The sequence below is a fragment of the Ranitomeya imitator genome, chromosome 6 (assembly GCF_032444005.1).
Source record: "Ranitomeya imitator isolate aRanImi1 chromosome 6, aRanImi1.pri, whole genome shotgun sequence".
NCBI classification, from domain to species: domain Eukaryota; kingdom Metazoa; phylum Chordata; class Amphibia; order Anura; family Dendrobatidae; genus Ranitomeya; species Ranitomeya imitator.
Window position 1 is genome coordinate 507938256 of NC_091287.1, and position 14944 is coordinate 507953199.

At 50.4% G+C, this 14944-nt stretch overlaps 1 protein-coding gene across 5 annotated transcripts in view; it reads left to right on the forward strand.

Annotated features, from left to right (window-relative positions):
- OXR1 (oxidation resistance 1) overlaps window positions 1-14944 on the forward strand; it is a 556560-nt gene that overhangs the window by 493903 nt on the left and 47713 nt on the right. For all 5 annotated transcript variants that reach the window (XM_069731767.1, XM_069731768.1, XM_069731769.1 and 2 more), the window contains 2 exons: window positions 10414-10598; window positions 13500-14272. In XM_069731767.1, coding sequence (XP_069587868.1) covers window positions 10414-10598; window positions 13500-14272 — 958 coding nt within the window. The remainder of the gene's footprint in view (window positions 1-10413; window positions 10599-13499; window positions 14273-14944) is intronic.

Below are 14944 nucleotides of genomic sequence, written 5' to 3' on the forward strand. Positions count from 1 at the left end.
CCCAACCTTAGTGAAAAAAAAAAAAATTCTTTATTTTTTTTATTGTCCCTATCTATGGGGGTGACAAAGGGGGGGGTCATTTACTATTTTTTTTATTTTGATCACTGAGATAGGATATATCTCAGTGATCAAAATTCACTCTGGAACGAATCTGCCGGCCGGCAGATTCGGCGGGCGCACTGCACATGCGCCCGCCATTTTGGAAGATGGCGGCGCCCAGGAAAGAAGACGGACGGACCTCGGGCGGCCAGGTAAGTATAAGGGGGGGGAGATCAGGGCACGGGGGGGGGGGGGCGTCGGAGCACGGGGGGTGGATCGGATCATGGGGGGGGGTGGATCGGAACACGGGAGGGAGGATTGGAGCACGGGGAAGGATTGGAGCACGGGGTGAGGGATCGCTGTGCGGGGGGGGTGGATCGGAGCACGAGGGGGGGGTCGCTGTGTGCGGGGGGGGGGATCGGAGTGCGGGGGGGTTTGATTGCAGCACAGGGGGTGTGATTGGTGCACGGGGAAGCGGACAGGAGGACGGGGGAGCGGAGCACAGGACGGAGGGGAGCGGACCACAGATCGGGGGGCTGGGGGGGCGATCGGAGGGGTGGGGTGGGTGCACATAAGTGTTTCCAGCCATGGCCGATGATATTGCAGCATCGGCCATGGCTGGATTGTAATATTTCACCAGTTTTTTAGGTGAAATATTACAAATCGCTCTGATTGGCAGTTTCACTTTCAACAGCCAATCAGAGCGATCGTAGCCACGAGGGGGTGAAGCCACCCCCCCTGGGCTAAACTACCACTCCCCCTGTCCCTGCAGATCGGGTGAAATGGGAGTTAACCCTTTCACCCGGCCTGCAGGGACGCGATCTTTCCATGACGCATATGCTGCGTCATGGGTCGGAATGGCACCGACTTTCATGACGCAGCGTATGCGTCAAAGGTCGGGAAGGGGTTAAACAGGTGGTTCATCATCATTCTGAATGCACTATAGGTGCTAGAACTTCCCTTTCATCGCTTCCCAGCTTGCTTTGCTACTGGCATTACAACTTGTAATGAAATTTTTAATCCACGGCTACTTATAAATGCCGACATTTTGTGCATGTGATTTATGACCTATGTCCCACGGCTTGTGGTGACCACCCTGCGCTTTCTCAACATCACGTTAAAGTTCCAGGAGAAAGTATAAGGATGGATGGGGGGATCTCCACCACACCACAGGGGGCATGCTGTCAGCAGACTGGGCACATGGGGACCACATATGGGGCATGTCTTTCCCACTAGTCTTGTCATTGGACTATGTGGCGAAAATAGTTTAAGTTGAGAATTGCTATATCTTATTTAGTGGTTTTGTATGTACAGTATGTTTTAATTGGCTTAAACCCCTTCATGACCTACAGCTATGGTATAGGTCGTGTCTCTCCTTTTGCTGCGGGCTCTGGCGCCGAGCCTGCATCTTTTCCAGCACACGACAGCTGATCTGATCAGCTGTCATGTGCCCCTAACAGCCGCGGGTGGAATCTCGATCCACCCGCAGCTGTTAACATGTTAAATACCATTAACGTGATCATGCCGGGCGCGCGTCACAAACTCTGCCCATCAGCGCCTCTGTCATATGATTTTGGGGACCACCGAGTGTTTGCCGAAGACCCCAGTGCTCGTCATTGCTGTCGCACCCGGCTGGCCGATCAGCGAATTGTGGTTCACATCTGGTGCCAATTCACGGCCGGACTGTGCCTGTTGCTGATTGGTCGCGGCCGGCCTGCCACGACCAATGACCGAAGCGGTGTTTAAATACTGCGCCAATATCGCTGATTGTAGAGACAAAAGATCACTGCACTCGTATATTTAAAGTTGCTTTTATCAAAAGTTTATTCGGCTAAAGTTCGTGATAAGAGGGATAGGCGATAATCACGAACTTTAGCCAAATAAACTTTTGATAAAAGCAACTTTAAATATACGAGTGCAGTGATCTTTTGTCTCTATGATTTATGGGACTCCGGGCCCTGTTCACTGGCACCGTGAACCACAGTGATTGAGTGCTAGCTTTCTATGTACTCTACAATATCGCTGATTGGTCGCACACGGCCGGCCGATCAGTGAAACTGTGTTTAAATCCTGTGCCAATATCGCTGCTGGACTGCGTCTGTCGCAGGATGTCGGGGGTCTGGGGTGCTGGATGTCGGGGTGCAGTGTATAGCACAGCCCACGCAGTGTATAGCACAGCCCACGCAGTAACTTGGCCTAAACGGGAGCAGTTTATAGCTTTGATTTTTCTAAACTTGTAACTAGAGGTGTATAACCGACTCCAGGAATGTTCCCTATTAAGGCAAATAGACATTGATTGTCCTAATGTGTGTTTTACATATGCAAAGCGTGAAATGGTTTGTCCAAGCTTTGAAAAATGTGGCTACTTTATTTTATAAATGGTGCCACCCCTGACTGGGGGTTGTTTCCTATTGCAACTATTCCCAGTTTCAGTAAATGGAGCGTAGCTGCAATACCACAGACCACCTGTCGTCAGGGTTGGCACTGTTTCTTTCTGACATTGGAAGGCTACAGTTATCGCCTTGTGTAGAGATTCTTTTGATGTGATGTGAACACTTAGCTGTGCCGAGAATGTTGTGTTTTACATAACTGTGTTCTGTTACTTCTATTGTATTCTTTTAGCAATTGGTTGTACTCCAGGCCTCTCCTTAGTTATTTACTTATTATGCTTTTGCTTATACAGTGCCATTAATTCCACAGTGCTTTACAGATATTATCATCACTGTCCCCATTGGGGCTCACAATCTGCATTCCCTATCCGGATGTCTTTGGAGTGTTGTAGGAAGCCGGAGTACCCGGAAGAAACCCACACAAACACAGGGAGAACATACAAACTCCTTGCAGATGTTGTCTTTGTGGGATTTTAACCCAGGACCCCATCGCTGCAAGGCTGCAGTGTTAACCACTGAGCCACCGTGCTCTCCTTCCTTGTTAGTAATGTAAAATTATACCGCACTCACAAGTGGAATAACATGCAAAAATTGGAACAATTTATTGTGTACAACAATAACATAGCATCACTATACAGAGTCCAAAATCAAAGCGTATCCAAAAAGACGTTTCGGACCCTCCGGGTCCTTACTCATATACCGCTTTGATGGAGTGATGTGTGATATGAGAATACACCCAAAAGGGTAGAGAACATAATATAGAGTCCGTATGCTACCTGGATGGTATAGGGCGTTAATGTAGAGGATATGTCGCACCTGGTAAGCCGGTCTGGAAAAGCTGCGCTCCCGCGCCCTGCTGTAGCTGTGTGCTACAGCAGGGCGCGGGAGCGCAGCTTTTCCAGACCGGCTTACCAGGTGCGACATTTGTGACATATCCTCTACATTAACGCCCTATACCATCCAGCTAGCATACGGACTCTATATTATGTTCTCTACCCTTTTGGGTGTATTCTCATATCACACATCACTCATCAAAGCGGTATATGAGTAAGGACCCGGAGGGTCCGAAACGTCTTTTCTCCTTCGCCTCATTGGGGGACACAGGACCATGGGTTATGCTACTGTCACTAGGAGGCTGACACTAAGCTGAGACAAAAAAGGTTAGCTCCTCCCCTGCAGTATACACCCTCATGCTGGCTACCAGAGACCCAGTTCAAGCTTAGTGTCCGTAGGAGGCACACTGTTTTTCACGATTTTTCCCTTTTTAACTTCCTATCCGGACGAAGGGGGCGACGGATTCTTTCAAGGTCCGATCTCCCCCGAAACAGCAACAGGCGAGCACGGGAGTTTCACCTCTCCGTATCCTCTCCTGCGACGAGGGAGCCACTGCCTGAGCTGACCTTTTTTGGGCGACGGTTTTTTTTTTCCCAAAAAGGGCGCCGATCTCCCCACGTTATACAGACGAGCACTGAGTTTTACCTCCAGTATCCTCCTCTGCAGCCAGGCTTTTTATTGCCGGACATCTGCCCTGTCCACCAGGTTTTACCCTCGGCTGTACAGAGGCTCTATTCCCGTGGCGTCCGTGCAGACCACACTGCATCACCAATGCTCTTCGTGATTCAGGTGGTGGACGGTTCCTCTCCACCCCCCTGTCTGGGGCTGGTGGATAGAGGCTTCCCAACCCCTGCACCGTCCCTGCCAGCCTAAGGCACCTCTCACCTCCATGGGGTAAGTGTCTCGTGGGGGATGGGGGGGGGGTCGCCGGTCTTGCGGTCCGGAGGGCTCCTCCTGGGTAGAGCACATAGTGGCCTGAAGCATTCCCCAGTTTTTTGGCACTTTGCGCCGCGCACCGGGCCGAAGCCGCAAATCTAGCCCCCGGCTTCGGCTTGGCCGCTGGACGCTGCCGATAGGCTCCGCCCCCCGCTGCGCGTCATCGGCGGCGCCGCCCCCCGGTCCTGGCGCTTCTCGCAGCCTCCGAGATCTCTCTCCTGATCTCGGCGGCCATCTTGGTCCCTCTCTGCACACCGCAGCTCAGCCTCTGCCGCAGCGTCCAAGTGTCACAGCGCCCACGTGCAGCCGGTTTCATCTCTGGCAACACAGTTTGCCCTCTCTGGAACGGGACACAGGACCAGGGTAAGGAGACCTCGTCAGCTCTCCTCTGCAGCGTCGCCCTCAGCTTCCCCACATTTATAGACCCTGTGATCTAATTTTTTGCATTAGAATCATGTCCCAGTTAAGGTCCAAAAAATCCTCTAAGGTGCATACGACCTTTTTTTCTGAGTGTACCACCTGTCAGGCCCCACTTCCTAGGCCTCAAAGTTCTCCCCTCTGCTCTGCCTGCGATGCATGTGCCCAGGAGCCCGCCACCGACTCCGGCGTACCTAGTCTCCCCCCCGTGGGTCGCCTCACTTTCACAGTCCGTGGATTTTTTAGCCAACGCCATCAAATCCATTCAAAATCCTCCCGGGGAACGGGGCAATCCGTTACAGGTGTTAAGAGATCCCTCCATAGCAGGGGAATCGTCGGCCAGCAGGGGCCGCTCTCCACTTAAAGAGGCACGGTCATCCAGAAAACGGATCCGTACTACCTCTCCTGAGCGTTCACCTCGCCACTCAGACTCTGGCAGCTCCACCTCTCGCTCACCCTCTCTGGGGGCTCGCAGCGTTCACGACTCTGAACATGAGTCCGAAGTATCATTGGACCCGGAGGCTCCGGAGTTCAGAGCTACGGTTGACTCCCTCATTGTAGCAGTCAATCACGCGCTTAAGGTGGATGATGACTCTAATTCCGCTCCGGAACACGCGGTCTCTTTTACCAGAGCCAAGCGTTCCCACAAATCTTTTGCCTCTCACCCAGCTTTTCTAGATATAGTCAAGCGACACAGGGAGCGTCCAGATAAGCGTTTCTCGGGTAAGAAGGATCTGGTATCAAAGTATCCCTTCTCAGCAGATCTCGTGAAAGACTGGACGGATCCCCCTATAGTAGATCCTCCGGTCTCGCGCCTGGCCTCTAAAACGCTTCTTTCAGTCCCGCTTCAATTAAGAGTCCCACTGAACGCCAGCTAGACTCTCTAGCTCGCTCAGTGTATGAGGCCTCAGGCTTTTCCCTGTCCCCCTCCTTCGCCGCGGCTTGGGTGACCAAGGCAATGGTTTCCTGGGCGGATGCTCTAGCGAAATCCATTCATGAACAGGACCTCCCGTCCGAGATGGCGGACCTGGCTAAGCAGTTAGCCATGGCTAGTGATTATGTGATGTTCGCATCCCTCGACGCGGCGAATTGCGCAGCATCGGCGGCTTCTAACGCCATCGCTATTAGAAGGGCTCTTTGGCTCAGAGAGTGGCGCGCAGACTCCTCCTCTAAAAAATCTCTGATCTCTCTTCCTTTTCAAAGCGGGCGCCTTTTCGGCGAAAAGCTTGACCAACTTATTTCCGACGCCACGGGGGGGAAAGAGCAAGTTCCTTCCCCAACAGAGGCCCAAGGCGGCTTTCCAGCGCCAGCCTTATTTTCGCTTTCGGCCCTTTCGTACCAGCCCAGCCTGGTCCAATCCTACCGGTCTTCCCAGATCGGACCGATCCGCTCGCACAGAAAGAGAAACTCGCCCCTCCTTCAGGCTGATCCCTTCCTGGCGCGGAAAACCTAGGCAGCCCAGAACCCGAGGTTCCAGACCTCCCAGATTCCCGTCTCAATGACTCGGGAACGGCGCCAGTCGATACCACCAGAGTAGGCGGTCGTCTACTCCTTTTTCAGCAGGCCTGGCTCTCCGTCGTTCACGACGAATGGGTCAGGGATCTTGTATCGTCTGGCTACAAAATAGAGTTCTCCTCTCCTCCTCCAACTCGGTTTTTCCCCTCTCGTCTCCCCAGTTCGGGAGCTCAGTTTCGCGCCCTCCTTTGCGCCATTCACGCTCTTCGCCAGAGCGGGGTCATTGTTCCGGTCCCGGAACACGAGAGGTTCAAAGGTTTCTACTCAAACCTCTTCGTTGTGCCAAAGAAGGATGGAAAAGTGCGCCCCATTTTGGATCTGAAACTCCTGAACAAGTGCGTAAGAGTCCGCCACTTCAGGATGGAATCGCTCAGATCGGTCATCTCTTCGATGGAAAGAGGGGAATTCTTGGCCTCGATAGGCATCCTTGATGTCTAATCTTCACATCCCGATTTTCCCGCCTCATCAAAGGTTCCTCCGCTTTGCCGTTCTGGAGGACCACTTCCAGTTCACGGCCTTACCCTTCGTTCTTGCCACGGCGCCCAGGGTATTCACCAAGGTCATGGCGGCTGTCATGGCCATCCTTCATTCTCGAGGAGTCATCGTCTTACCTTACTTAGACGATCTCCTCATAAAGGGCCCGTCCTTCCAAGCCTGCGAGTCAAGCGTCCACATTACCCTGGATTCTCTTTCGCGCCTGGGCTGGCTGATCAACTTGGACAAGTCCTCTCCCGTTCCTGCCCGTCGGATCTCCTTTCTGGGAATGATCCTGGACACTTCAAGGGGGCTGGTCTTGCTTCCTCGGTCCAAGGCCCAAGCGCTCCAACAGGGAGCCCGAACGCTATGCCATCCTCGTCCGCGAACCATTCGGTTCGCCATGAAGATCCTGGGAAAGATGGTTGCATCAATCGAAGCGGTTCCCTTTGCTCAACTCCATCTCCGTCCCTTGCAACAGGCTCTGCTGGACAACTGGGACAGGAGTCTCTCATCTCTCGACCGCCCTTGCCCCCTGTCCCCGCGGGTCAGACAATCTCTCGTATGGTGGACCCTGGGCCCATCGCTTCTCCAGGGGAAGTCCTTCCTCCCGATCCGCTGGTTAGTGGTAACCACCGATGCCAGTCTCCTCGGCTGGGGGGCAGTGTTTCTTCACCACTCTGCCCAGGGCCGTTGGACAGTTCGGGAATCCAGGCTCCCCATCAACATCCTGGAGATTCGTGCTATCAGACTGGCTCTGAGTCGTTTTCACGCTCTGCTCGCGGGTCACCCAATAAGGGTCCAATCGGACAATGTCACGGCGGTGGCTTACATCAACCACCAGGGGGGTACCCACAGCAGGGCGGCGATGCAGGAAGTCTCTCTCATCCTTCGTTGGGCCGAAACCAACCATTCCATCATCTCTGCGGTGCACATTCCGGGAGTCGAGAACTGGGCGGCGGACTTCCTGAGCCGCCAGGGCCTTGCCTCGGGGGAGTGGGAACTCCACCCAGAGGTTTTTCATCAGATCTGTCTTCGCTGGGGGACCCCGGACGTGGATCTGATGGCGTCCAGATTGAACGCCAAGGTCCACAACTTCATTGCACGTTCTCGGGATCCCCAGGCCATAGGAGTAGACGCGCTGATTTCTCCATGGCATCAGTTTCAGCTCCTATACGCGTTTCCTCCCCTTCCCTTACTGCCGAAGGTGATCCGAAAGATCAAGACGGATGGAGTTCCGGTCATTCTGGTCGCCCCAGACTGGCCTCGTCGCGCTTGGTACGCGGAACTCGTTCAGCTCGTAGCCGACGTTCCCTTGCGGTTACCAGACCGCCCAGACCTGCTTCGCCAAGGTCCGATCTTCCACCAGAGCTCAGGGGCCCTACGTTTAACGGCGTGGCTGTTGAAACCTGGATTCTAACTCGCGCCAGTTTCCCTCAGCAGGTCATTCCCACCATGTTAAGTGCTCGCAAGGCGTCTTCCGCTTCTATTTACCACCGCGTCTGGAAATCTTTCTTCTCATGGTGCAGGCTCCGAGGGCACCCTCCGCTCGTTTTCTTGATCCCGCGCATCCTGAGTTTCCTTCAGTCTGGTCTGGACTCCGGCTTGGCCCTGAGTTCCCTCAAAGGTCAGATCTCAGCGTTGTCCGTGCTGTTCCAGCGTAGGATCGCCACCAACCTTCAGGTCAAGACCTTCATCCAGGGAGTCTCCCATGTGGTTCCTCCCTACAGGATGCCGTTAGAGACCTGGGATCTCAACTTGGTCCTGGGGGCTCTTCAGGAACCTCCGTTCGAACCCCTTCAAGACGTTCCGCTCTCTGTCCTCTCATGGAAGGTCGCCTTCCTGGTTGCGGTGACGTCCATCAGAAGGGTTTCAGAGCTCGCCGCTTTATCCTGCCGGGCACCTTTCCTTGCCTTTCATCAGGACAAAGTAGTCCTACGTCCTTCCCCGGAGTTTCTTCCGAAGGTGGTCTCATCTTTTCACCTTAACGAGGACATCATTCTTCCCTCCTTTTGCCCGCAGCCCAAACATAGGGTCGAGAAGGCTCTCCATTCTCTGGACGTGGTACGGGCTCTCAGGAGGTACATTTCCAGAACGGCTCATTTCAGAAAATCGGACGCCCTTTTCGTGCTCCCGGAGGGTCACAGAAAGGGTTTGGCTGCATCTAAATCCACGATAGCCAGATGGATCCGATCCGCTATCCAGGAATCCTATCGGGTCAGGGGCAGTCCTATCCCAGCGGGGATTAGAGCTCACTCCACTCGGTCGATGGGTGCTTCCTGGGCCATCCGGCACCAGGCAACAGCGGAGCAGGTTTGCAAGGCCGCAACGTGGTCCAGCCTGCATACTTTCACAAAGCATTACAATGTCCACATTCACTCCTCTGCGGACGTGGCCCTTGGCAGGCGTATCCTGCAGGCGGCCGTTGCGCATTTGTAGTCAGATGGTACACGGAGTTATTTGGTTGTATTGTTTCCCTCCCAGGGACTGCTTTGGGACGTCCCATGGTCCTGTGTCCCCCAATGAGGCGAAGGAGAAATAGGGATTTTTGTGTGTACTCACCGTAAAATCCTTTTCTCCGAGCCACTCATTGGGGGACACAGCACCCACCCTGGTAGCCTTACAGCTCGTTACCTTTTTTGGTCTTTGACTGTTTGTTTGACATGTTATATTCTAATGTTAATTGATATATTGTTATTATCCTACTGCTTTTGCACTGAACTGGGTCTCTGGTAGCCAGCATGAGGGTGTATACTGCAGGGGAGGAGCTAACCTTTTTTTGTCTCAGCTTCGTGTCAGCCTCCTAGTGACAGCAGCATAACCCATGGTCCTGTGTCCCCCAATGAGTGGCTCGGAGAAAAGGATTTTACGGTGAGTACACACAAAAATCCCTATTTTGGTTACGCTTTGATTTTGGACTCTGTATAGTGATGCTATGTTATTGTTGTACACAATAAATTGTTCCAATTTTTGCATGTTATTCCACTTGTGAGTGCGGTATAATTTTACATTACTAATATTTAGGACTCTTGTCCACTATACCAGCACCACCGTTTACATTGTTAAAGAGTGCAGACCAATTATACTCATAACTCCTTCCTTGTTAAGCAGCCCAAGCAGACACCATGTAGTCACTATAATGTAACGGGGCCACAGATTGCTCGTAAAAGTGTAACTAGATTGATTGCTTACACTTTTTTTTATTTTATTTTTTTTTTGTTTTCCCTTCTCTGTGCCTAAACCCTTTAAAGGGGTAGGCCAATATCTAACATCATTTCTGACTATCCATCCTTACACCCTAACCTTTTACACAATTCCGTACATTTCTCCCTATTTTCTTAATCCCTGAATTGTTGAAAGGAGTCTCAAACATGATGTCACAGAAGGCTGGGGCTGCACTCCCTTCCCTGCAGCATCTATCCCCCCTCCTGGAACTGGACGGGACAGGGGCTGGGGCTGCACCTACTTCCCGGCAGGGTCCATCCCCCTCCCCCACCCCCCTCCGGGAACAGAACGTCATTAGGGGGCAGCGCAATAGTTACTTGTGGTGATGAGCTCTGTGGGAGATGTGAGCGCAGCGTCGGCTCTCTAGTTCTAGCAGTCGGTGGGGTCCCAGTACCCGAACTGGATCACCACCGATCTGCAGTACGTTTAATGGCCTACAACAAACTTAAAAAAAAAAATACTTTCAACATTTAATTGCATGCTAATAAATACATCTTTCTTGTTTTTCACTGAATTTAAAACTTTTGCTGCTATTTTTTAATAAACTAACTTTTTTTTTTTTTCCCTTCTTTCCTTCTTTTAGGGAACAGTCAGTGGTGTTCTCTTGGTGACGCCAAATAATATAATGTTTGATCCTCACAAGACTGATCCTCTGGTTCAGGAGAATGGCTGTGAAGAGTATGGCATCATGTGCCCGATGGAGGAGGTGACCTCAGCTGCCATGGACAAAGAAATCGTGAATAGTAAATTGAAGGATTCTATTCCTGTGTAAGAGAAGTCATATATTGGTTATATTACATGTGCACATTTTAATTAAAAAAAAAAACAATAATGCAGGAAAAAAAAATATTTGTTTTAATAATCATTCACCTCCAGTAAAATCAATGTACACCATGTGTATTAGACAATTCCTATGTGCTTTTCCTGGGCACACCTGGTGACTGCGCCGCCATCTAAAATTGTTGTGTGTACATGGCTAGTACTGGTTCAGAAGACCCCTCTACAGTACCTAGAGTAGGTGTGTGTGTGTGTGTGTGTGTTTTTTTTTTTTTGTTTTTTTTTAGGTGTGTTGTGCCATCTCCTTGTGCAAAGCCCCTGAGATCACACCTGAGGAAGGCTTGACAGCTGAAACGCGTTGTTCTTAATACATCTTGTTTACTGTGGCACAGATCCTTTACTTCTTTTACATATGGTGTCAAAGGAGATGAGGATCAGGGTTTGAAATCTTAAAGGTACCTTCACACTGAACAACTTTCCAACGATCACGACCAGTGATACGACCTGGCCGTGATCGTTGGTAAGTCGTTGTGTGGTCGCTGGGGAGCTGTCACACAGACAGCTCTCTCCAGTGACCAACGATCAGGGGAACGACTTCGGCATCATTGAAACTGTCTTCAACGATGCCGAACTCCCTTCAGCACCCGGGTAACCAGGGTAAACATCGGGTTACTAAGTGCAGGGCCGCGCTTAGTAACCCGATATTTACCCTGGTTACCATTGTAAAAGTAAAAAAAAAAAATACAGTACATACTCACGTTCTGATGTCTGTCACGTCCCTCGCCGGCGTCCACAGGGTTAAAACTGCTTTCGGCAAGAGCGCTGCTAATGCACGCGCTGCTGCCGATAGCTTCCCTGCACTGACTGTGTCACCGCTGTGCTCTGCTTTACGGCCGGCGCTGACACAGTGCAGGGAAACTTTTGGCCGGAGCGCGTGTATTAGCAGCGCTCCTGCCGAAGGCAGTTTTAACCCTGTGGACACCGGGGGACGTGACAGACATCAGAATGTGAGTATGTACTGTTTGTTTTTTTTTACTTTTACAATGGTAACCAGGGTAAACATCGGGTTACTAAGCGCGGCCCTGCACTTAGTAACTCGATATTTACCCTGGTTACAGGTGAACACATCGCTAGATCGGCGTCACACACGCCGATCCAGCGATGACAGCGGGTGATCAGTGACCAAGAAAAGGTCCGATCATTCCCCATGACCAACGATCTCCCAGCAGGGGCCTGATCGTTGGTCGCTGTTACACATAACGGGATCGTTGCTACGTCACCAAAAGCGTGACATTGCAACGATATTGTTAACGATATCGTTATGTGTGACGGTACCTTAACTCTCGATCCTTTTTATTTTCACAACGGGAAGGTCGCCGACATAGTTGTCTGCACATAGAATACATGAGGCCAAGCATTGATGTGTATGGAGTCAGGAGAGATGGCTGACATCTCACGCCAAGCAGTTGGTAAGGTCGTCTGAGGTACCGCCTATCGGCACGTGGCATCATATCCTAGTATATGTAAGAAAGTCCAGAGCCTTAAGCGGGCAGTACACATAAGCGACTTTGTTTGGCAGACTGTCTCCTGATTCCCCCATACACATGAGCGTTCGGCTCAAACGAGCGTCCATTACTTTACTGGGAAACAGTGGTAGTCTGACACCTCTGGAGGGGATTTATCTCTCCTGAAAACACAAGGATTGGGTGTTAAACGCCAATTAATCTGACTGTTGTTAAGGGAGATTCAGGAGGCCCCCAGACATGTCAGCTGGTCATCCGGTCCCACGAATTGTCAGGTTTGGTTGTCTGTCATCTGTGTACAGCGTCCTAGTTCTATCACTGGTTCAGATACAGATCAGGATTTCTCTGTGACCGTGTGATCTCCTCTGTATTTCCCCTGACTAATAAGTATATATTAAGAAATTGCTTTGTTTTTCTTGTTCCATTATGTGTGGGCTCAACAAAGGTTTACTTGGCGATATCCTGTAATTATGCCCGTAGTGTTACAAAAAGCAGCGTTCTGGTTCCTGCTATAGTTCTGAGCTCCGTACACGAGGCTGGTTGGCTTCTAGTTTACTTTCTGAGATGCCCTCATCAGTATCACACAGTGGTTATAGTCTTCTGCTTAAATACCTCTCACAAACGTAATAAATGGGAAACCACAATCTGTTGTCACTGCGCACCACAATTAACTGGATAATCAGATGGGCTCCGCTCTCCACATCACCTGATCTTGGAGAGAATGGCGTCCTCCGCATGAGCTTCGTTAGAAGTAGATAATTACATTGTGTTTGGAGGAAGAATGGAGCAGGTGATGGCAGTGTGCCTGGTCACAAATCTGTGCGGCACGCTCCGGATTAACTTTACAGCCCCCGAATATTGTCCGCCTAGGAGAGGCTACAAGTGTTTTATGCTGCCTACAGCCATGGCTTCCTTGGTAGAAGGAAATCTCCATGATATCTTAAGGGTTGTCTGGGCATACAGTATTGGTCACCTGTCTGTAGCAGATTGTTGGGGGTCCGATACCCGATTCTGTCTTTGTGGGGAGGTAAGCTGTCCCCAGAGGTCTCCGGCAGCCACTTTCTCACCTCTGGCTATTGAAAAATTGAGCGATCAAGCAGGGAATACATGATGATTTTTTTTTTTTTTTTTTTAACAATGGATGATTTCAGTGTCAAATCCTTTTTGTTTTAAATGACCCTCTGGTCCAGGAAGAAAATATGGTGTAAACCAAACAATGTTACCCTACTTTGTTGCCTTTTGCTCTTTTGAGATTTTTCCTCCCTGCACTGGAGAGGGTTGAATTTAACTTTTTTGTTGTTGATTTTGTCTTTTTTTTGTTCAATGTAAAATTTCTGATTTAAAATAAGCCAGTTTTTTGCTTTTTCAGAGACATGGAGCAGCTGTCATATATGCGGGATCTCTGCCACCTTAAGAAGTCTTCACAAGGTAATGCACATGAACTAGACAGCAAAATGTGGGATACCGGAAACGACAGTGCCAGCACGGCGCCTCGCAGCACAGAGGAGTCTCTCTCGGAGGATGTGTTCACCGAATCTGAGCTTTCTCCAATACGTGAGGAGCTGCACTCCTCCGACGAACTGCGGCAAGACAAATCTTCGGGAGCGTCCTCCGAATCTGTAAAGACAATAAATCACACACTAGAAAGTGGTTCAACGAACCTCTCAGACTCCACAGATGCTGCACCCGATTCCAAGGACAGCGCCGACCCTTCTGCCAACGACAGCGGATTTGTTAGCAACGCCAACGATTTAGGAAAGAGTGAGTCTTCTCGACAGGTAGGTGAAGACTTGGAGGAAAAGGCAGAATCTTCTGCAGCACAAAGCGGCCACGAGGCCGGTGGCCAGGAAAGCCGGCACGTTGGGTGCAAAGATGGCAAGCGGCCGCTAGACAGTGAGCATAAAGCCAAGGACCAAAGTATTGAGAGTCAAGAAGACGTGTCCGAGAATGAGACCAATGCCACAAACCCAGACCTGTCTGCGCATCAGGCATCTGGTGAATCCGAAACAGAAGTGGAGGAACTCCGCAAACTGTGGAAAAATCTGACTATGCAACAGGCCAAGCAACAGAGGGAAGACTTGCAGCACGTGACGCACAAAGAAGCCCAGCCGAAGGTGGGCAGCACAGAATCCGCTGTAGAAGGTAATGATTAGTGGGCAAACAGTAATGTACCCCTGATTCCACAGTTTCAAAATATTTAGCCCCCAAATTATTTGGTTTGACAAAGATGCAGCTGTTTGAAAATGGGATATTACCAAAAAGGGTTTTGACCACCAATATCTGTCATCCCATGTATCCTGGTCTGAGTACGGACTGGCCATGTGTCTCCTTACCAGAACCTGAAAGCCTCCTATGCGTTGATGAGGCTCTCAATTCTGGGTCTGGAGCATGTGCCCAGTCCATGGATATTGTAGTCCGTACTCTGACTGTGATATATGGACATTACCATATCAATCAGACATTTATGGTTTTATTTTTATGAATGGGGACAAAACAGAATTAGTCTTGATACCCCCTACTGTTTTGTTCTCCCTTCCCCCTTTGTTTAAATGATTCTTCATCTAAAAATTGTAGGGGTCTTAAACTGAGACCCTAAAGGGAACTTGTCTAAGTTTTTCTTATTTACCTAAAGGCGTTACGGTACAATATGTATAAAGACCTTCTGTCCTTTTGGTTTTCCCTGTTCAAAACCTGGATTTTACAGATGTAATATTGTCGCCATGAGTTGCTGTGTTCTGGTCGTCTGGGCGCAGATAATCTGCAAATGAGCGTAGATACATAGTTTTGTTCCTTATTTTTCCACTCATGTATCAT